This window comes from Piliocolobus tephrosceles, chromosome 12 (genome assembly GCF_002776525.5).
Source record: "Piliocolobus tephrosceles isolate RC106 chromosome 12, ASM277652v3, whole genome shotgun sequence".
Taxonomy (NCBI): Eukaryota; Metazoa; Chordata; class Mammalia; order Primates; family Cercopithecidae; genus Piliocolobus; species Piliocolobus tephrosceles.
Window position 1 is genome coordinate 95758405 of NC_045445.1, and position 23074 is coordinate 95781478.

At 46.7% G+C, this 23074-nt stretch overlaps 1 protein-coding gene across 12 annotated transcripts in view; it reads left to right on the forward strand.

The window, feature by feature from the left end:
* HUWE1 (HECT, UBA and WWE domain containing E3 ubiquitin protein ligase 1) overlaps positions 1 to 23074 on the forward strand; it is a 152398-nt gene that overhangs the window by 119287 nt on the left and 10037 nt on the right. For 9 of the 12 annotated variants that reach the window (XM_023202498.3, XM_023202503.3, XM_023202502.1 and 6 more), the window contains 24 exons: positions 682 to 854; positions 1209 to 1357; positions 2108 to 2183; positions 3000 to 3098; positions 3685 to 3818; positions 4005 to 4173; positions 5513 to 5741; positions 6376 to 6554; positions 6848 to 6937; positions 7099 to 7253; positions 8482 to 8527; positions 11000 to 11287; positions 13059 to 13314; positions 13507 to 13637; positions 14467 to 14681; positions 14758 to 15046; positions 15174 to 15276; positions 16434 to 16980; positions 17663 to 18263; positions 19099 to 19220; positions 19332 to 19488; positions 20762 to 20894; positions 21161 to 21363; positions 21955 to 22082. In XM_023202498.3, the coding sequence (XP_023058266.1) occupies positions 682 to 854; positions 1209 to 1357; positions 2108 to 2183; positions 3000 to 3098; positions 3685 to 3818; positions 4005 to 4173; positions 5513 to 5741; positions 6376 to 6554; positions 6848 to 6937; positions 7099 to 7253; positions 8482 to 8527; positions 11000 to 11287; positions 13059 to 13314; positions 13507 to 13637; positions 14467 to 14681; positions 14758 to 15046; positions 15174 to 15276; positions 16434 to 16980; positions 17663 to 18263; positions 19099 to 19220; positions 19332 to 19488; positions 20762 to 20894; positions 21161 to 21363; positions 21955 to 22082 (4672 nt within the window). The remainder of the gene's footprint in view (positions 1 to 681; positions 855 to 1208; positions 1358 to 2107; positions 2184 to 2999; positions 3099 to 3684; positions 3819 to 4004; positions 4174 to 5512; positions 5742 to 6375; positions 6555 to 6847; positions 6938 to 7098; positions 7254 to 8481; positions 8528 to 10999; positions 11288 to 13058; positions 13315 to 13506; positions 13638 to 14466; positions 14682 to 14757; positions 15047 to 15173; positions 15277 to 16433; positions 16981 to 17662; positions 18264 to 19098; positions 19221 to 19331; positions 19489 to 20761; positions 20895 to 21160; positions 21364 to 21954; positions 22083 to 23074) is intronic. The other 3 variants (XM_023202507.1, XM_023202508.1, XM_023202509.1) reach the window with 3 other exon arrangements.

Here is a 23074-nt window from a genome sequence, read left to right on the forward strand (position 1 = left end):
ACTTCAAACTGTTATCAGCTGGGCGAGGAGGGCAGGTTGCCTGAGCTCACGAGTTCGAGACCAGCATGAGCAACATGGCGAAACCCCATCTCTACAAAAAAATAGAAAAATTAGGTGGGCATGGTGGCTCACGCCTGTAGTCCAGCGACTTGGGAACCTGAGGTGGGAGGATCACTTGAGCCTGGGAGGTGGAGGTTGCAGTGAGCCGAGGTCATGCCACTGCACTCCAGCCTGGGTGACACAGTGAGACCCTGTCTCCAAACTAAAAGAAAGAAAGAACTTTTATCATGTTCCTTCCTTTGAGCTCTTAGGGTTTGGGGACTAAATGCTGATGGTTTAAAAAACAAACAAACAAAAAAATCTTGAGTACATCTGAGAAGTGCCTTGCTTGCATGTGGTCATCCAGAATACATTCTGACTTCCAGTCAAGAATTTGTTACTTATGTGCTTTCCATGGCCCCATGAAATATGGCATTGATTTAACTCTTGCTTTTAGGGTGGGTCCCTTGAAGACATTTAAGTCAGATTTTTTTTTTTCTAAACAAAAGTAGAATGTTAGTTGTATGACCTTTTGCCCCTTTTCTCTTAGTAGATTCCATTGTAAGAACCTTAGTGTCACTTAGAAGATAGATACCTAGTATTTCTGTGCTCAGTCCATCTCTTTATCTTTCCTTATCTCAGTCCCAACATGGCCAACACAGTCAATGCTGCTCTGAAGCCTTTGGAAACACTTTCCCGGATTGTGAACCAGCCCAGTAGCCTTTTTGGCAGTAAGAGTGCTTCTAGCAAGAACAAGTCTGAGCAGGATGCCCAAGGAGCCTCTCAAGATTCCAATAGCAACCAGCAGGACCCAGGTAGGGAATCAGAGCCAATGGACTGGAGAGCTGGAGGGGTGGGAGTAGTTGCTTTATGGGCCTGGGATCACAAAACTGTTCTGGCTTGGTGGTGTTTCCCTGGGAACTTGCTGGCCTTCCAGAGATCTGTCATAGTGGCGTGGGAATCTGCCCCACAAAGAATGCCTTCAAAATGCAGCCTTGTTTGGCTATCCTCACACGTAGCCTTGTCTTTTCCTTTGTCACCCATTCGTTTATTCTCTGAGAACTTGTAAACTTGCCCAAGGAAGGGACCTTATTGTCTTTGCGCTTGCCTTGTGGTGCCCAGCACATAGGCACTCTTTGATTATTTTGCTGGTTGGTTGATTGTTTCAGGCGAGCCTGGGGAAGCAGAAGTGCAGGAGGAGGATCATGATGTCACTCAGACAGAGGTGGCAGATGGGGATATCATGGATGGGGAGGCTGAAACCGACTCAGTGGTGATTGCTGGGCAGCCTGAGGTGCTCAGTTCACAAGAGATGCAGGTAGGGAGGCAGATCACCCAGCATTTCCCTGTTGCGACGCTGAATCAAACCCTTGCCAGCTGGTGTGGGTGGGTGAGTACTTTAGATCCTTGCCTCAATGCTGGCTGCTTTGCAGAGGATCATGGGTGATACGCTTAGTAGATGCTCAGTAAATGTGTTTGTATTGTATTAAAAGAGGGGTGGGGGCAGGGTCAGGATGCCATGTGCTATGAAATGATGAAGATCCCAACCAGAAAACAGGCACAGGTGAAATGTTGAAGTAGAAAGCTGGCCTGAGACCATTGGGCCCAGGGTCTTTGATTTACTTTGGCTCTGGTTATTAATGGAAGCTCCTTAACGCCACCTTATACCTATAGCACCAGCTCTTGCTGGGGCATTAAAATAGCAGTCTTCTAAAGACCCTAAAGGAAAGCATTATAATTTCTGGAGCTGGTAGCATTGGGTAAGAAATTGGGCCTGTGGTCCTAAGCTGCTGGCTTTGAAGAGATCTATTATGTCTTCCTGGACAGTATAAAGACAACCCAGTATCAGATAACTGGGATGGACCCATTTGAAGGACAGTCTGATTGTGGATTGGCAGCACGTGGTAGTTTCTGTGCTAATTAGCACCGAATGTGTGGTTTCATGTAACATCCTCTGTCACATGTTATCCTAGAAATGTATGCTCCTTTGCTGGCCTTTTTTAGGGTTTCAGTGCTAGCACAATGATAGACTTGTGTACATCCATATATATGTTCTATTTCTCTCCAGGTTGAGAATGAGCTGGAGGACCTGATAGATGAGTTGCTTGAGAGGGATGGCGGATCTGGGAACAGTACAATTATAGGTGAGAGCCCCAGAACTGAGTATAGCCTCTTCCTTTGCCTCAGTCTCTCTTGGGAGGACCCTTTTTCTCATCATCTGCTTGCTCAGCTCTGCCTAAGGGCTCATAGCCAGCCTAGATCACTGCTTGTCTTGATGTTGACAGTCTTACAGATGAGAAATTCACAAGACATCTACAGGCCTGTGGCAGTCTGAAGTGTTGCCTGTGTGGGGGAGGTGGTGGGAGTGGCCATTGATACAGATGATACATCAAGCACATCAAAAGAGTGTTTATTCATGGAGGCCTAGAGGAGGCTGTAGGGTGAGAAAGCGCTTCCTTTCAGTTCTTCAATGAAGTCCAGGGGCTTTCTGCCCCTGAGTCTCAGTAGTGTAAAAAGAATGATCATTCCCTGAGGGTGGCCCTTTGTAAATCTCAGAGGGAAAATGGCAAAGGTACCCTACTGTCACCTGGCTCTGAGGGTGTATGTGTTACTTGTTTTTACTTTGTTGATCAAGGAAATCAAAGGATAAATGGAAGTAGACATGTATTCTTAAATTTTACAAAGCTTTTTCACACCCAGTATCCTCTGTGGTTTCACAATTAGTGGGATTGGCAGGGCAGATGTAATCATCCCGTTTTACAGATGAGGAAACTGAGACTCTGACAGGTAAAGTGACTGGCCAAGCTCACCTAGCTAGCTGACAGCAGACAATCCAGGTCTTCTCCCTCATCCAAAAAAAAATGGATATCTGCTAGGTGTACATAGCTACTTTAGACGCACCCAGTCTGGAAAGGGAAGTCCTCTGTTGTTCAGTGAAGGCTCTGCTCTGTAACCTTCAGTGAGCAGAAGTGGAGAGGATGAATCACAAGAGGACGTGCTGATGGATGAAGCTCCTTCCAACCTCAGCCAAGCTTCCACCTTGCAGGCCAACCGAGAAGGTGAGAGTGCCGAGGCCAGAAAGGCCTCCCTTCTTGCCCTGCACGTCTGACAGACACTACACTAGGGTTTTCCTGGAGGCAGCTGCCCACATGTGCAGAATAAGGAAGCATCTGTCTGCATGCGCTGACATACACCATCCACTTTATCCTCAGCCAGTTTTTCAAATAACATGTTACTACTGCTTGCCCAAAGTTTGCCACTTCTTACTTGGTTCGCTTTCTTCTCACCCGCCTGCTATCATCGCTGCAGGTTCCCTCTTGCCAACAGGATATAGTCAATAGCAAAGTAGGGCTGAAAAGGTAAGGGGGCACCAGCAGACTTGGCCAAGTCCTAGACCATGGCTCCTCAAGCACCACCCTCTAGCCAGCCTCCACATTCAGCCACCCTGCTCAGTGTGTTGATGCATTGATTGGCACTCTCAGGAAATCGGGTCTGGCTCAGTAAGTCTGTACATCACCCCAGATCTGGTTCTTCCTCTCATAGAGTCAGATATCCCATCACCTTACCACTCAGCCTGCTGGCCTGCACAGTAGCCTATTTTCTAGCTACTCAGTTTAGTCCTCCAATGTGCTCCCTTTGTTTTAGATTCCATGAATATCCTGGACCCTGAGGATGAGGAGGAGCACACTCAGGAAGAGGACAGCAGTGGCAGTAACGAGGATGAGGATGATAGTCAGGATGAAGAGGAGGAGGAGGAGGAAGATGAGGAAGATGATCAGGTGAGGGGGGACTGCGTTTGGGTTGGTTCAGATGACCTCTTCCATGGGAACATAGAGCTGCAGAAAACCAACAGTCTGGGTTGCTAGCCTCAGCGTCTCCCTCCCTCATGTGCACATGTGGCCATGGCACCAGGCTTCAGAAAACCCTTACCTCCAGCAATTCTCCGTCTCCTATTTTCCCTTAAGGAGGATGATGAAGGTGAAGAGGGAGATGAAGACGATGACGACGATGGCTCTGAGATGGAATTGGATGAGGATTATCCTGATATGAACGCTTCTCCCTTGGTCCGATTTGAGCGCTTTGACCGGGAGGATGATCTCATCATTGAGTTTGACAACATGTTCTCCAGTGCTAGTAAGATACAGGGGCTCAGCTGGGTTTTCTCTCTTGATTCTTATACCCTTGTCTAGGGTAAGCCAAGCAGTGGACCAAACCGATCTGATACAGACAGCACTTCTTTTCCTATGCTGACTTCCTGGGGCAAGGGATATCTGAATCCATCTGTCTCATTAGTGTATACTTAAGAAAAGGAATAGTGAGAGGCTGCTTTTGTTCCCTTCACCTCAGTAAATAGGCAGCCATTTTAGAGCCTGGACAACTTGATGATTTGCTTGATTAAAAAAAGAATGAGACCAAGGCTGACTGCATTCAGGCACCCATGTGCACACCACAGTGGCAGGGCAATCAATAATCCTTATGTCCATAACACAAGATCTTGAGGATTTGAATGGTCACCTTTGAGCTTGGCATTAGGGAGCAGATTTGAACATACTCACTCTATTCATCCAGGATGCATCTTTTCGGGAGAATGAGTGAATCTCTTCCTCCCCCATCAGCGTCAAAGTTCCCTTTTAGCGTCAAGTTAGAATCAAGTTCTTAGAATCAAGCTGTCTTGATAGGGCAGGTCTTGACAACTTAAATCGCAAGCATGATGTAGCAGAAAACACTGAACTATTCTGGTCTGTTATCTTGGCCAATTAATCTCTTACCTCTTTGAGCCTCAGTTTGTCACCTGTAAATGAAAAGTTTGAGAAAAAAATGGGTTGGATTAGATAACTTTCAAGATAACATCTATGATTCTCTTTGCATTTTTGTGATTTTCATCAGTTTCCCTTAGAGTTGAGCCTCTGTCCATTCAGCAAATTGAACAATATTTGAGGAGTGCATACTGTATCCTAGGTACTAGGGATACAGCAGTAAAGAAGAAAACAGTCCTCATTCCTCATAGGAGTGGTCTGTTAGGAATTATAACTAAGCAGGCATTACATTGCAGTATGGTAAGAGAGCACAGAGGTAAAGAGTTATCTAACCCAATCTGTAGAAGTCGAGCTTCACAGAGAAAGTGACATCTTAGGCCAAGAACAGAAGAGCAGGTAAAGAAGCGGGAGAGAAGTCTTCAAGGTGGAGGGAGCAGCATGTATCTGAGGGGCCTAGAAGCATCACTGTGACTGTAGTGTGGAAAATGGATTAGGAAAAGGTACTATTTAGGAGGCTGTTGCAGTATCTAAGTGAGAGATGATGGCATAAGCTATGGTAGTGTCAGTGATTGTAGATGAGTTGTGGGAATGAGGGAGAAAGGACAAAGCTCAGGTTTCCGTGTGAGGAAGTAAGGCCCAGGAGACATGATTCTGCTTGAACAAACATGGAAGAAATTTCTTTTTGACACTGACCCTTTTACATATTGTCCTTGCAGCAGACATCCCCCCATCCCCAGGAAATATCCCTACCACCCATCCACTGATGGTGCGCCATGCAGACCACAGTTCTCTGACACTGGGCAGTGGCTCTTCAACAACTCGTCTCACCCAGGGCATTGGGCGCAGTCAGAGGACCCTAAGGCAGCTGACAGCCAATACTGGCCACACCATTCATGTTCACTACCCTGGGAATCGCCAGCCCAACCCTCCTCTTATACTCCAGAGGTGAGTTACAGAGATCTGTTGGATTTGTCGGAGCTCTTGTAAGAATTTTCACTGTGCTTAACCTTGGGGGAAATAGTCCATCACTTAATGTTCTTGTCACACACACAAATAAAATATTTGTTCCATTTCTTTGTGGATTACATGTGCAACCTTTTGGGGAGTGCAGCCTTTTGTGGAATACCAAATTATGTCAATAGTTCTGCGCATGTATTTAGCAGTTATTAAGTGTCTCCTGCCAAGCACTTAACACTTTAGATATAGACGGGACAAGAGCCCTGCCCTCCAGCTTAGAGTGTAGTGAAACAAACAATCTTAAGAAGTAAAAGAAAGGCATGTAAGTGTTGTAATGGTTGGTGTACAGACAACAGAGAGGGTGTAGTGGAGGCAGTGTGACCTGATGCAGTGCCTGGCACGTGGGAACTTATTGACACCCACTTGGTGCCAGAAACTATGGAATAATATACAACTTAAGTACAAAACCAGGGTGGTATTCAGAAAAAAGACTTATGTGCACATCGTAAGGTTTATAATGTTCTGCATTTAATAGAGGATGCGTGAAGAGGATCTCATGGTAACAGATTGCAGGGCACCTCTGGACTTAACAGTGATCATGGTACCCACCATTACCCTACAGGTTGCTTGGTCCCTCAGCTGCTGCTGACATCCTTCAGCTGAGCAGCAGCCTTCCCCTACAAAGCCGGGGTCGGGCCCGCCTCTTGGTAGGCAACGATGACGTCCACATCATCGCCCGTTCTGATGATGAGCTGCTGGATGACTTTTTCCATGATCAGAGCACAGCTACCAGCCAAGCAGGCAAGTTTGTGTGGTGAAAGGGAGGGTAGAATTTGTCAGATTCTACTTTTTCCCTGTTGAGGAAAAGCAAGACAGTGTCTGCCCTATCGAAAACCCCCATTTTATAGGAGCCAGAACCACTCAGTGACTTAGCCACGGGCAACAAAAACTTTATTGTCTCTAGGTACTTGTTATGTGCTAAACATTGTGATAGACCTTGGATCCTTTTAGGGAAATACTACAATTTTTGGATCGGTGGATCAGTTAATGCCTGACAAGGCCAAGAATCTCATTCCTCTTTGTTCTCCCTACAGGAACCCTGTCCAGCATCCCCACAGCCCTGACCCGCTGGACAGAAGAATGCAAAGTTCTCGATGCTGAGAGCATGCACGACTGTGTTTCAGGTGCGTGGCAGCTTGGTTATCAGGGCAGCAGTGAGCCTTCTAGGGCTAAGACAAGCATGTGGAGAGTTGTTTCCCTGGCTCTCTGTGGCTACAAGCTCTGGCTCTTAGCTTCCTCCCTGACCCCACCAGAGCAGTCTTTGATTTTTGCCTCTTTGGAACAGTGGTTAAAGTGTCCATTGTCAATCACCTGGAATTCCTGAGGGATGAGGAGCTGGAAGAAAGGCGCGAGAAGCGCAGGAAACAACTGGCTGAGGAAGAAACAAAGATAACTGATAAAGGCAAAGAAGATAAGGAGAACAGGGATCAGAGTGCACAGGTGATTCCCAAGGGCTGGGAGGATTCATCTTTGACTGTGTCTGCCGTAATGTGGTTTTGGCATACACATAGCACCAAGAATCACTGAAGAATCCTAGAACGTTCACGTTGAACCTGGGAAATTTTTTATTCCAAATTCACCATACATTCACCTGGTTTGTAGGGGAAAGAGTTTAAGCCTAGAGGGGAGATTGCTCTAGTGTCTCACTGGGAAAAACGAGCCAGAGGCAGAATGGCTTCTCAACAGTCACACTGCGTAGTCTCTACTGCCAAGGACAGCATCGAGACAAGAAGAATAACCTTGTCTAAGTCCATGCTCTTGGTTGCCCATTTCCATTTCTGTCGGTGGGCTGCCAGTGTGGGGAATCTTACCAAGATGACCCCATTCCATCATTTGAGTAAGATCAGCCTAGGTGTCAGATCAGAGAAAATGTTGTACTCTGAACCCCGTCACCACATGTCATTTTTTCTAGGGCTCACATGTATAAAATCACTAATATAATTTTGATTTAGAAGGAAGTTACCTACTTTTTTCTGAAACTTCTGGGACCTCAGACAGAGGTCTTTTAAATGTCTGAGTAAATGATGATAGAATGATACATTGCAGTGTATCACTTGATATAAAAGGGGGAAAAATCTGATAGAAATACAAAGAAATAAGACTTGAGAGTGAAAGACTTCAGTATACCCTACTCAGCAGTTAGGGAATCAGGTAGATTAAAAATAAGGGTAGTGAAGTGTTCAGTTAAAATAACAAGCTTGATCTAACAAGTATCTTTATATAGAACTTTTTACCTAATACACAGTTACATTGTTTCAAACATGATATAGGATGGAAAATAAGTGAACCTAGCATATGACTGAAAAGGCTAGAGTGGACAAAATAAAAAATAAGCCCCATGAAGGGAAAAATACATAGATGAAACCAAGAAATTCTTGCTAGAGTGATTATGATTGTGCCCATTCCTAAGGGGGTTTTTATTATCCTTTCCTTCCATGTTTATTTCCCCCTCACCCCGAAACCATTCTTGAACCTGAGTATGTATAGAGAAATTGGACATATATTTGCACAGTGAAATGTTCACCTTCCTTTGGTCACATGGCCAAAGCATTCTCCATTAGATCACTGAACTCCTAGATGGTCTGGGTGGAGGATGGTGACTATTACAGTTGACCTCTATCTTAGGTGCTTGCAAAGTTCCACATTGGTCTATCCCTTCTTTTTGCAGTGTACTGCATCTAAGACAAATGACTCTACTGAACAGAATCTCTCAGGTAACTCTCCTTTCCTTTCTCCCGTCTTACTAACTGATTGGTTGCTTTCTCCTGATAGTTCCGAGTAGCTGGCCCACATAGGCTGAAGATGGACACTGGTGCTCTGTGGGATGAGGTAGTAGATTGTATAGTTTTAGGGTCATACCCCATCTTGGAGATAACTATACAGTCTACTGTCTTTCCCACGGTGGTACACTTCTTCTCCGACTGGCTCTGTTCAGGTTCTTGTTCTGGTTATTATCTACTTCGTTCTGACATGGGTAATGAGATCATGTGTCTTGTTTACTTCCTGACTGTAACTCTGTCCTCTGAAACAGCATGTTCATGTACATCTTTGAAGTGGCTGGTCCTTTGATGACCACCATGGTGTGGCACTTCATGAGAATAACTGATGACAGTGGTTCTCAAATGCCAGTCCTCTGTGGAAACAAACAAAATCAAGGAGTTGTAATGCCTTTTTCATAAAGCTGAATTTATTCCCTTTAAAAGACTCTTTTTGTATTTAGAGATTATATTCCTAATTCTGTGGTATCAAAATATTTTTATTAAACGATGTTGATTGGATGTTTTTTCTTACATGACTGAACTAAAAGTTGGCAACCCTACATTAGTCTCTACTTTTTGTTCTTTTTTTAATTCAATTTTATTGGCCCATGGAATCTAAAAGTCTAGGAACATTGTCTTGGATAGTGTGCTATTCAGGAAGGTAGCTCTGTGGGCTTAGTGGTATGATTGCCATATGCTCCCTATTCCCTCTGATCTTCTTAACAATGGTCAGTAGCCATTTTGTGATTCTATCAATTGGGTCATGTGATATCATATGTCTCCTCCACCCATATTTCCTCAGAACATTGTTCTGCCTCCCTACACCTGTCCCCTTTGGCACTGGAGTTGGAAAATCATTGTACTAAAGCCTGCACAATATTTTTTAAAGCGGTGAAGTAGGGTAGATGCCTTGGTACCTTTAATCTAGCAAAAGATCTTTAAAAGAGTCTGTCACCATGTAAAAGGGCCTTTTGCCTGCTGCCCTTATTAGAGGATTCTGCTCATGCCAGGGTGAGGTAGTAAGTTGTATTGTTGTGGGGTAGGGATATTAGGCCCCAATTAGAAGATAACTATACAACTTACTACTTTCCCTGGTGTGTGGCATATTCACACTTAGCCTTAGCAGTGTTGCCTCCATCAGACAAAGTTGTAGATGTTCCTTGGATAATTAGGACTGGAAGAAAAGAGACATGGAAGGGAACAGATAGTGTTTAGGGTGAGGCAGATGTCATTATAAAGTGACTTGTCTTTCATTAATTGGAGCATATAATTATTTTATCTTTGGGCATGAACTCAAACATTTTGCTTTTCTTCAACTGTGTAATGAGTGCATTTTCTTAGTAATAGAACAGGAACGTTCACAAGGGAATGGAAAGCATACTTTAAGAATTTTGGGCTGGGCGCAGTGGCTCATGCCTGTAATCCCAGCACTTTTGGGAGGCCAAGGCGGGTGGATCACCTGAGGTCAGGAGTTTGAGACCAGCCTGGCCAACACTGTGAAACCTCGCCTCTACTCAAAATACAAAAATTAGCCGGACATGGTGACTCTCGCCTGTAGTCCCAGCTACTCAGGAGGCTGAGGCAGGAGAATTGCTTGAACCCAGGAAGTGGAGGCTTCAGTGAGCTGATAACACGCCACTGCACTCCAGCCTGGGCAACAGGGCAAGACTCTGTCTCAGAAGAAAAAAAAAACGGGTTTTGAAAGGCTGGACGCGGTGGCTCACGCCTGTAATCCCAGCACTTTGGGAGGCTGAGGCAGGTGGATTGCTTGAGCTTAGGAGTTTGAGACCAGCCTGGGCAACATGGCAAGACCCTGTCTCTACTAAATATACAAAAAATTATTCAGGTGTGGTGGCACATGCCTATAGTCTCAGCTACTTGGGAGACTAAGGTGGGAGGATCACCTGAGCCCAGGAGGTGAAGGCTGCAGTGAGCCATGATTGTGCCACTACACTCCAGCCTGGGCAACAGTGAGACCCTGTCCAATAAAAAACAAAAAGAGTTTTAAAGTAAATTCTCACCATTTCTTGCTCCAAACAGATGAAGTGGGATGATCAATCGGATTTTGGTAGTTAGATTTTCTGTGTACCTACAGAGACATTTAGCCTCACCCTATATGGCCTGAAATCTTCTCCCTTCCACCTGGAGGTCACAGAAGGGATTTTATTCTTAGGATCCACAGAGTCAGAGCTCCAGTTCTTGCATTCTTGGGACAGAGATAGCACTGTGCCTTAGCCTTCATCCTTAGTATACCAGGCCAGAGATGTTCCTTTGTGGGGGAACATCTTTGAGGGGGGAGCATTTTCATTGTGGGGGTAATCACTGGCTGGGTGGGATACTTGTCAGGCCACATTTGCTGATTGGGGTGGCCTCCATTATCATTGGCTGGTTGCCCCTTAACCACTATTGTTGTTCTTTCCGAGAAAGATGGGACGCCTATGCCTGACAGCTACCCAACAACCCCATCTTCAACTGATGCAGCTACATCTGAGTCCAAGGAGACCCTTGGCACTCTGCAATCCTCACAACAGCAACCAACACTCCCAACCCCACCAGCTTTGGGAGAGGTTCCTCAGGAGCTGCAGTCCCCAGCTGGAGAAGGGGGCAGCTCTACACAGCTGTTGATGCCTGTAGAGCCAGAGGAATTGGGTCCCACAAGGCCAAGTGGGGAAGCAGAAACAACTCAGATGGAGTTATCCCCAGCTCCCACTATAAGTGAGTAGAATTTCAACATTTGGGAAGGATGGAACAAGAGGGAAGAAAGGATATCTTTGTAGCTTCTCTTTGCTCTCTTGCTTGAGAGAAATAGTCGGAGCTCAACTTCTCAAATAATAAGATCTCACCTTGCACATTCACTTTCTTAAGTGAAGTTGAGGTCCTGAACTGGTGATAGTTGAATGTCTAACGATATTGGTGATGATACCAACAGTTCATTGAGGCAGTTACTCTGTTCCTGGGCTATCACCCCAGGCTTATTATTTTAAAAAAACTCTCCAGCTTTGCATGGTGGCTCATAATCCCAACACTTTGGGAGGCCGAGGCAGGGGGATCATTTGAGCTCAGGAGTTTGAGACCAGCCTGGGCAACATAGTGAGACCCCATCTCTACTGGGCGGGGAGAACTCCAAAATCGATGGTGTTATTTACATGAGTAAACTGAAACTCAGAAATGAAATAATTAACCCCAGTCACTCTATAAGTGGTTGAACTGGAATTAAAATCCAGATCTGTCTGACTTTAAAGCTTACTCTCCTTTCACAGTTTCCAGGATGGCAAGCGTGTCACCCCACAGTTAGAGCTCTCCCATTCTCCTGGCAGACACTGTTTATCTCATTACATTATTTCTCACTGGTTTGAAATGGGGTCTCAAAAGTCTTCTCAGCAGTATTTCAGCATAATACATAATTCAGGATAAATTGATACCTGCTTGCCATCCCTGTTCTATACCATCTTGCTTGTGAAGTTCTCTGGAGAGACCTTTAAGGTGTCAGTTTTTTCTTTCAAGGAACCTTGTCTATTTTATTTTATTTTACTTTATTTTTATTTATTTATTTATTTTTTGAGAGAGCGTCTCACTCTGTCACCCAGGCTGGAGTGCAGTGGTGTGGTCTTGGCTCACTGCAACCTCCGCCACCCGAGTTCAAGTGATTGTCCTGCCTCAGCCTCCCAAGTAACTGGGACTACGGGTGCATGCCACCATGCCCGGCTGATTTTTGTATTTTTAGTAGAGACAAGGTTTTGCCATGTTGGCCAGGCTGATCTGGAACTCCTGACCTCAGGTGATCGACACGCCTCAGCCTCACAGAGTGCTGGGATTACAGGCGTGAGCCACCATGCCCTACTGAAACCTTGTTTCTTTAGAGAACCACAGGATATAGGATATACACGTGCAAGTGGTGCCTGCAGTCAATCAAAGTGAAAAAATCCCTTACCCAGGCTGGGCACGGTGGCTAACACCTGTAATCCAAGCACTTTGGGAGGCCGAGGCAGGTGGATCATGAGGTCAGGAGTTCAAGATCAGCCTGGCCAAGATGGTGAAACCCCATCTCTACTAAAAACACAGAAAATTAGCCGGGCGTGGTAGCAGGTGCCTGTAGTCCCAGCTACTGGGGAGACTGAGGCAGAGAATTGCTTGAACCCGGGAGACGGAGGTTGTAGTGAGCCGAGATTGTGCCACTGCACTCCAGCTGGGCCACAGAACGAGACCCCATCTCCAAAAATATATATATATATATCCCCTACCTGGGTTGCCTAGGGAAGATGTTTCACAGGCATGCCTGGAACACAGTAAATGTTCAAGAATTGATAGAAAGGGCTTGAGCTGAATCTTAAAAATCTCAAAGTGAGATTGAGAGGGAGACAGCAAGGGAGAAGTGAGAAGTCTGAGCTGAGATGCCCCTAAGGAAGCAGCCCTATCAAAGACCTTGTCTGTCATTTTGCCCCGTTTCCAGATAGAAGCCTAACCTCTCCCTATGACTTTTTCCTAGCCTCTCTTTCCCCAGAGAGAGCTGAGGATTCTGATGCACTGACGGCTGTCAGCAGTCAACTGGAAGGCTCTCCTATGGATACAAGCAGCCTGGCTTCCTGTACCCTAGAGGAGGCTGTGGGTGATGCTTCAGCAACTGGCAGTTCTGAGCAGCCCAGAGCAGGCAGCTCCACTCCTGGGGATGCCCCACCAGCTGTGGCGGAAGTGCAAGGCAGGAGTGATGGGTCAGGGGAATCTGCCCAGCCACCTGAGGACAGGTAAGCATGTGTGGGCAAAAGAAGGGTAGGATATATTGGAGGGTCTTTCAAAGCACATTTCATACTTGTCAACTAATGGACATGCTTGTTATGCTGGGGAGATAAACCTGGTTTCTGTGAGAAAGGGGTATTGTAGGGCTGTTTTATAAACGAGAAGACATAATACAACAACCTGAGCATGATTTCCCTCAGCTCCCCCCCTGCATCCTCTGAGAGCTCTTCGACCAGAGATTCTGCCGTGGCCATTTCTGGAGCAGATTCCCGAGGAATCCTAGAAGAGCCGTTGCCTTCAACAAGCAGTGAAGAAGAAGATCCCCTTGCAGGTGAGCTCCATGTATGCCCAGGTCATCCTGGGATTGTTTTGGCTTCTAGTGGCCCTTGGCATGGAAATGCCCACCAGCCAAACAGTTCCATTCAGGTGGAGGGCATGTATGTGGGAGGACTGACAATAAGGGGGGTGCTGGTGTGGCATAATGAAATGGGTCCAGCCTTAGGAGTCAAACTGATCTTGGCTCACTCAAATTCCCCCACTCTGCCACTTCTACCTTTTACAACCTAGGGTCATTATTTAATTTCTGTGATCATGAATGATACCGAGGGGGTGATGATATCTGCGTGGTAGGTTATTTATAAAGGGTAAGTAACAGTGCATGCAGTCTAGCAAATAACAAAAGCTATTCTGAGCCCAGGGAAAGTGGGGTGGGCCTTCTCTGCGTCCCATGTCTTGCAAGCAGTGAAGACATACACACTGGTTTCCCTCAAGCAGTGACATAGGTTTATTTTCTCCAAGTACATATTAGGCACAAATAGAGGTGTGAGAGGCTGGGCATGGTGGCTCATGCCTGTAATCCTGAAAATTTGGGAAGCAGAGGTCAGAGGATCACTTGAAGCCAAGAGTTTAAGACCAGCCTGGGCAACACAGGGAGACCCCGTCTGTAGGAAAATATATATGTAAATTAGCCAGGCATTTTGGTGCATGCCTGTAGTCCCAGCTACTCAAGAGGCTGAGGCAGGAAGACTTGAGCCCAGGAGCTCAACACTGCAGTGAGTCAAGGGTTGCACCACTACACTCCAGCCTGGGCAACAGACCAAGACCCCATCTCAAAAATTTAATAAGGCGTGAATCCCTTTACATGTTGTATCTCCCCTCAGGTATCAGTCTCCCTGAAGGCGTGGACCCCTCTTTTCTGGCTGCCCTGCCTGATGACATCCGTCGGGAAGTTCTACAGAACCAGCTAGGCATTCGTCCACCAACCCGGACTGTCCCCTCCACAAATAGCTCAGCGCCTGCAGTGGTGGGGAATCCTGGTGTGACTGAAGTGAGCCCTGAGTTTCTGGCTGCCCTGCCTCCAGCTATTCAGGAGGAAGTATGTGAGCGGGAAGGTGGTGGGGCCAGGCTGCCTGGCAGGAGAGATGCCCTCATTGACTTCTTCTGCTCCATAGGTACTGGCACAGCAGAGAGCTGAGCAGCAGCGACGAGAACTGGCACAGAATGCCAGCTCAGACACCCCTATGGACCCTGTGACCTTCATCCAGACTCTGCCCTCAGACCTGCGTCGTAGTGTCCTAGAGGATATGGAGGACAGTGTGTTAGCTGTGATGCCACCTGACATTGCAGCTGAGGCTCAAGCCCTGAGACGAGAGCAGGAAGCCCGGCAGCGACAGCTCATGCATGAGCGTCTGTTTGGGCACAGTAGCACCTCCGCACTCTCTGCTATTCTCCGAAGCCCGGGTACAGAGGGAGGCAAGTGGGAGGGCTCTCAAAAGCTTTAGCTAGATGAGGCTGTATTTTCTTACCTTTGTATTACCTGTATCCAATTTACACCCTCTTCACAATCTCACTTTTTCTTTTCTTCCAGCTTTCACCAGTCGCCTAAGTGGCAACCGTGGGGTCCAATATACTCGCCTTGCTGTGCAGAGAGGTGGCACCTTCCAGATGGGGGGTGGCAGCAGCCATAACAGGTACCTTTGTCTATTTTTACCTTACTATATCACCACTCAAGTCTACTAGCCCAACTCCCTTAGCTTTATAGGTGGAGAAGCTAAAATCCTGACAGGCAGGATGGATGGTCTCTCTAAGCCATTTCCTTGAATAAGTGAGAGAGCCAGATCCTTGGACTCCCCATTCAGAAAACTACACCTTTTGGTTAGTCTTGCTGCTGAAGACCACAATCACAAAAGCAGGCTGGCAGCAGGTGCTAACTATGGTTTTAACGAGAAGGAACACCACTTGTCTCCCATGCAAGTAGTAAAACAACTAACAGCTGCCTTGAGTTTATAACACCTAGGCTAGGGAAGTATAGAGGAGTGAGTTAGCCAGGCTAAAACAGAGTGGGCCTGACATGGCAAAATGTGAAAGGAGTGATTGGTTCCTATAAGGCCACAAACTCCTGGTAGTCTAGAGAAGGCAGAAACTAGCATTGTCTCCTAGACTTAGGTACAGTCAGATTTTACCAGTCTATGGATGACACCTGGGCTGGAATCTCTGCTGTCTTCTCAGTCGCTGTGTGATGTAGGGCAAGTCACTTAACCTGTTTGAGCCTCTTGTTTATCATCTCAAAAATGGGTGGTTCTCGGCCAGGTGTTGTGGCTCACGCCCATAATTCCAGCACTTTGGGAGGCTGAGGCAGGTGGCTCACTTGAGTCCAGGTGTTCAAGACCAGCCTAGGCAACATAGGAAACCTGATCTCTACTAAAAATACAATAAGTAGTCGGGCATGGTGGCACACACTAGTAATCCCAGCTACTCAGGAGGCTGAGGCACGAGAATCACTTGAATCCCGGGGGGTGGAGGTTGCAGTGAGCTGATATCACGCCACTGCACTCCATCCTGGGTGACAGAGTGAGACTCCATCTCATCATAAAGCTGGTGGGGGTGGGGGTTGATTCTCTAAGCTGTACAGCAGCCCTGAAAGGATGATGTACAGTCATTGTAAAGTGCATGGTACATAGTAGATACCCAAGAGGGCAGCTGTTACTATGAAGAGCCCTTGGACTGGACACCCTCCTTTCTCAAGCTTCCTTGGAGATACCCAGCTCATTCCCCTCTCCCATTCTTATGCCTAATCCCAGAGCTCTAGCCACTGAAGTGTTACCCAAAAACCATGTTCTGTTTCCAGGCCTTCTGGCAGTAATGTAGATACTCTCCTCCGTCTCCGAGGACGGCTCCTTCTGGACCACGAAGCCCTTTCTTGTCTCCTGGTCCTACTTTTTGTGGATGAGCCAAAGCTCAATACTAGCCGTCTACACCGAGTACTGAGAAATCTCTGCTACCATGCCCAGACCCGCCACTGGGTCATCCGCAGTCTGCTCTCCATCTTGCAGCGCAGCAGTGAGAGTGAGCTATGCATTGAAACACCCAAACTCACTACAAGTGAGGAAAAGGGCAAAAAATCGAGCAAGAGCTGTGGGTCAAGTAGCCATGAGAACCGTCCCCTGGACCTGCTACACAAGATGGAGTCGAAGAGCTCCAACCAGCTTTCCTGGCTCTCAGTATCCATGGATGCAGCCCTAGGCTGCAGGACTAATATATTTCAGATCCAGCGTTCAGGGGGGCGTAAACATACAGAGAAGCATGCAAGTGGTGGCTCCACTGTCCACATCCACCCCCAAGCTGCTCCTGTTGTCTGCAGACACGTTTTGGACACACTCATTCAATTGGCCAAGGTGAGGGTTTCGAACCCAACTCCTGGGGATGGAAGAAGGGTGGCAGCAAGAGCCTGGGTGAAAGTTGAACACTAAGCAGGCTAGCGTGTCTTTTTGCTCTTATTTTAAGTGTTGAGCCCTGTATGGTTTCTGGGGGATTGTCCTATATATTCCTGGGGTTTTTTCATTCTTTTCCATTTTTATGTATTATCTTAATCATCAAAACAACTGGGCTATATGATTCCTGTTTTACAGATGAAGAACCTGGGATTCAGAACATTTTATTCATTTTGTCATATGATTAGAAAGTGATGGAGCTGGACCTAGAATTTAGTGTTCTTTCGATAATAAGCATTGCTGCCATCTATCAAAGGCCTGCCTTGTGCCAGGCACTGTGCAATACATCATGTCGTTTAATCTGCAACAACTTTGCAAGGAAGTGTAGTTATCCTCTCCATTTTATAAGTGCAGAGACTAAAACTCAGGAAAAGTTTGCTCGTGAGTCTGTATTGCTACAAAGCCCTCATTCATTTCTCTAGGCTGCTTTACTATCTGTTGGATAAAACTCTTATATGACATATCCCCCAATGTTTACCAAAGTTGTCCGAAGGAGAGTCTGGGAACCAGTTGTCTTTTCCCTATCAGGAAGGCTCATCCTCTGTGAAGACGTCCTAGACCCAGCCTGTCCTCCTTTTCCCGGCAGGTATTTCCCAGCCACTTCACACAGCAGCGGACCAAAGAAACAAACTGTGAGAGTGATCGGGAAAGGGGCAGTAAGGCCTGTAGCCCATGCTCCTCACAGTCCTCCAGCAGTGGCATTTGCACAGACTTCTGGGACTTATTGGTAAAACTGGACAACATGAATGTCAGCCGGAAAGGCAAGAACTCTGTGAAGTCAGTGCCAGTGAGCGCTGGCGGTGAGGGGGAAACCTCTCCATACAGCCTTGAGGCCTCTCCACTGGGGCAGCTCATGAACATGTTGTCACACCCAGTCATCCGCCGGAGCTCTCTCTTAACTGAGAAACTCCTCAGACTCCTTTCTCTCATCTCAATTGCTCTCCCAGAAAACAAGGTGTCAGAAGCACAGGCTAATTCTGGCAGCAGTGCTTCCTCCACCACTACTGCCACCTCAACCACATCTACCACCACCACCACTGCCGCCTCCACCACGCCCACACCCCCTACTGCACCCACCCCTGTCACTTCTGCTCCAGCCCTGGTTGCTGCCACGGCTGTTTCCACCATTGCCGTAGCTGCTTCGACCACAGTGACTACCCCCACGACTGCTACCACTACTGTTTCAAGTAAGTGTGGATGTAGACTGGGAGCTGTAGGGTGTATACTGTTGCACCCACTTCACCCCCTTTTCCATCCGGATAGTTCTCCCTCAGTGATAGCAATCAGCTTGGTTTGTGTTTGTGAGAGCAGAATGTGTCCATTCTCAACCTCATCTGTCCCAGTTCTCTCACTCTCCCTTCCTCCATCCCCGTCTCCCTTTCTCTCTCTCTCTCGCTCTCTCCCCTGCCTCTCATACACACACACCTTTGAAGGTCAGCAGGCATTCACTGAATGTGGCTTCCCTAGGCTAGGCACCAAAAGGAGGAAAGAAAGTTCCATCCTCAGGGAATTCCCAGCCTTTCCAGTCTTGTTGAGGGAGCCAGTTCTCATGGGAAATAGTTAAAGGGCAGGCAGGATACAGTGTGATTCAGAGTAACGAGATCATCCCCGGAAATAAATGGAAATCTGTCCCTGCTACAAATTAGTAAGAATTATCTGAAGAAGTAGGTTTTGAAGAATAGAGGGGGCCATAATGGTGGGGGAATAGTTGGAAGAAATGCCTGGGGTTCTTGTTCAGCTTAGAAGTTACAGTCATAGGAGTCCTCTTTGAGTTTATGGTGAGACCTGATTGCACCACTGCATTCTAGCTTGAGCAACAGAGCGAGACCCTGTCTCTAATAAAAAATAAAAAGCTTTTAGCATCCCAAGTCATTTAGATTTGCCTTTGGTGAGTGGGTTTTCCTTTTCAGTACTTTCCCATTTTGAAGCCCTGGGCAATTCAGTGATCCCTTGGTTTTGTCACTTAGTTCCTGGCTTGTGAGTTTCACAGAGGCTTACAGTGTTCTGTCTGTTTTCTCAAAGTTTCTGCCACTACTAAGGGCAGCAAATCTCCAGCAAAGGTGGGTGATGGGAGCAGCAGCAGTACAGACTTTAAGATGGTGTCCTCTGGCCTCACTGAAAACCAGCTACAGCTCTCTGTAGAGGTGAGTCCAAGCTCTTCTGACCTGCTAAGACTTGGGGACAAAGGATAAACAGGGTAGATAATGATTTTTTTCTCAGGCTGGAGTTTACGCCTCCTGTCTTCTTTTTCTCAGGTGTTGACATCCCACTCTTGTTCTGAGGAAGGCTTAGAGGATGCAGCCAACGTACTACTGCAGCTCTCCCGGGGGGACTCTGGGACCCGGGACACTGTTCTCAAGCTGCTACTGAATGGAGCCCGCCATCTGGGTTATACCCTTTGTAAACAAATAGGTAATAGCAGGAGTAAAGCATTCTCTCTTTCTGAAAGTTTCCATTTAGGTGCTTCCTCTTTCTGGAATCCTTTCCTCAATCCCCAAGCTGAATCAGATACCTCCATGTCCCTATAACACAGCCTCCATCCTCCCTCTGTCTGTTGTAACACAGATTACCCTGGGTTATCATCTGTTTTCCTCTGCTCAGTTATTTGAAAGCAAGGCTGGGTTTGTCTCCTCATCCCCGCTGCCCGGCACACATTGGTGCTTAATAAAGGGAAAAAAGAACACGTGGGAACAGCAGTGCCTTTCTTCTCCATGCTGGGCACTCATAATAACCCTGTGGTAAGACTGCTGAGGCAGCTTCACCCCTTCAAAGTATGTGCCTACACTGCATTCAGCCTCAGGAATTATAGAGTCAGAATAGTACTCTCTGCTCTTGTGTAATGTTGAAGATACAAACATTCTAAGAACAATTACAAATTGCCTAGTTTCTATCATCTTCCTCCCTGTTTTACTGAGAAGAAAGCCAAAACCCAGGGTGATAAAGTGATTGGACCAAGGAGTACAGCCAAGTTTTCTTTCAACATAGAGTCTCTCTACCCTGTCCCACCCTCGTCCCAATCATGAGTCTCCCTAGATCTTGGCTACCTACTTAGTTCTGTCTCTCCTTCACTCCCATGTCCCTAAGTTTGGGGTGATAGGAGAGTTGGTTGGCCTATATAACTCAGGGTGTTCTTTGCTGCATGAAAATTACAACATTCTTCCAGAAAGAATTTGGCCTCTGACCTTTCTCTCTTGGCTGCCACCATCTATTCCACACCTATGGGCCAGGCACTGTCTAGGCAGTCTACCATATAATTATCTCTTAATTCTTATAGCAACCTTGTGAGGTTAGGCAGTAATATTCCCAATATTAATATTGATAAGCAAATTGGGCAAAGGGTCAAGAAATTTGCCTGAAACCACCACAGAACCTCAGTAATTTTGAGAGATATATGGGATTTCAATCATGATCTGTCTAGCTCCAGAGGAGATACTGTTTCTCTTCTACATGAAACTCATTTCATACAGATTCAGCAGATCCCTGTGGCCATAGGTAAATTGATAGTCCCAGGTGACGATCCATGGACACGCATAAAAAGCTGAACAGAGCACGATTCCAGCTCACTCTAGGTTCTTTGCAGCTGAGCAACGAAGAGTGGCCTAAGCAGGTGTCTTAGAGAGATTTGGCTTTTAGCTACTTTACTAGGGGAGTCTCTGAACACTTGCTGACTCCTCTGCCTGCTCAGGTACCCTGCTGGCCGAGCTGCGGGAATACAACCTCGAGCAGCAGCGGCGAGCCCAATGTGAAACCCTCTCTCCTGATGGCCTGCCTGAGGAGCAGCCACAGACCACCAAGCTGAAGGGCAAAATGCAGAGCAGGTGGGTGGTAGCCACCATTTGACTGGGGGCTTGAATCTGGGATATTCTGGAAGATGGCTCTTGCTGGTTTCCTGGTCTTTTTTATTTCTCTGGGTGATTTTCGTATCTTTCCTATACACACTTGACCCGTTTTTTTCTACTTTCTACTTGGAAGATTTCCTTCTGAGTTTCCTTACCCCTCTGGTTGACACCAGGAAGCCTTGCTTGCTTTGGGTGTTTATACTTTGATGCTGTCAATATACGCAAGCCACCTCTACACTATCCAGGTTTGACATGGCTGAGAATGTGGTAATTGTGGCATCTCAGAAGCGACCTTTGGGTGGCCGGGAGCTCCAGCTGCCTTCTATGTCCATGTTGACATCCAAGACATCTACCCAGAAGTTCTTCTTGAGGGTACTACAGGTCATCATCCAGCTCCGGGACGACACGCGCCGGGCTAACAAGAAAGCCAAGCAGACAGGCAGGCTAGGTATGGAACTAGAGTGTCCAGTTGAGGGGAAGGGTTGGTGGCGGTAAAGCCAGAGTCCTTGGAGGTGCAGGACTTAACGGCCTGTCTCCTTCCTGTTTGACCTTTCCAAAAGGAAAATGATTATCCTTTTTTCAGAATGTTAATGGCTGCATTCTACATCTCATTCAAGCTATCTGCGTAGGAAATTCATTAGGGGGAGCGGGAATTAAGCGGGAGTGGAAATCTGGCAGGGAAGTTGGGGGCCAACCTTTTGCTGAACAAGACTTAACTCACTAGGTGCATCTCCTTTCTGCTTCCTTGGTCATTTCTAACTAAGCCGTGGCTTGACAAATCATTTTCCCTACCTCTTTCCTCCTGTCCCACAGAACCCTCTCGCACAAAACCATCTGTCTGTCTAGCATCATGCCCCCTGCCCTTACCTGTAATGGTAAATCTTAGCGCCTGATGATGAGTACTCTGAAGCTTCCTGAGCTAAAGCTCAAAAGACCTCAGCAAGATGCCCTGTGGCAGCCCAGGAGATAGGAGAGAGAATATTGGGCTTTCCCTCTTCCTATATTTTATATCTTGCCTTCCTCTTTCTCTTCCTCCCAGGTTCCTCCGGTTTAGGCTCAGCTAGCAGCATCCAGGCAGCTGTTCGGCAGCTGGAGGCTGAGGCTGATGCCATTATACAAATGGTACGTGAGGGTCAAAGGGCGCGGAGACAGCAACAAGCAGCAACGGTTAGCATGATGCCTGTGGCCCCTCATTCATTTGTCTCTCCACTCATCCCCCCACCATGTCATCAGTGGGGTTTCATTGCCTTTACCTTGTATGCTTTTGCATTAAGTTTGCTATATGAATGCTTCTGGACAAAAGGGTTACTTTCTGTTGGTGTTTTCCTATTTGTTGATTGGTTTGTTGGTTTGATTTGATTTAAAGCTTGGCCATCATACCCCACTCCCAGCTATCCAGTCAACAGTGGCGCTTTTGCAAACTGCCTGATGCTAAGTGTTGTCTGGGTTCTGAGGGGATATGGGGTGAAGTTTTTTTTCAGTCTCATGGAACAATGCAGGTACATCAGAAACATCTCAGGAATCCTACCATTGAAAGTCCCCCAAGCTTGGTACATATCCCACACAGCCACTTCTGTCTGTGGCTGCTCCCTCCACCCTGCCCTCTGCCTTTATTCTCCGTAATCCCTTGGTACCTAGGCACTCAGGCACTTTTAGGAGGAAACCTTCAGGTACTTAAATAGCCAACTCAGTGTTGGGGTCCCGGCATTGAGTGGCTGCAGTAAAAGCCTGGCATCACATGTGTATGCTGTGGCACTCCCTCATTGTTTTCCTGTCCTTGCAACATGTAAGTTACCTTTCCAAGGTCCAAGAAAGGTATCCTAAGACCTGATATTTCTTTGCATATAATTACTGTTATACAGTATGGTTTTATTGAATAGGCAGGGAAAAGCCTTGAACTTAGGGGAAGTGACTCCAAGAAGGTAGAAAGGGAAAATAAAAGCTGTTATTCTGGAGTATTTTTTCTGCCTAGTCTCTTTCCCATTACCCGAAAAGATGTTGGCTTTTTAAATAATCCCACTCATGAGAGGTTGCTCTAATTCTCCTGTTATTCCCCCTTTTGTGAGCAAACAGAAACAAAGAGCAAACCTACCTTCCACCCATCTGAATCTCTTACACACACACACACACACACACACACACACACACACACACACACG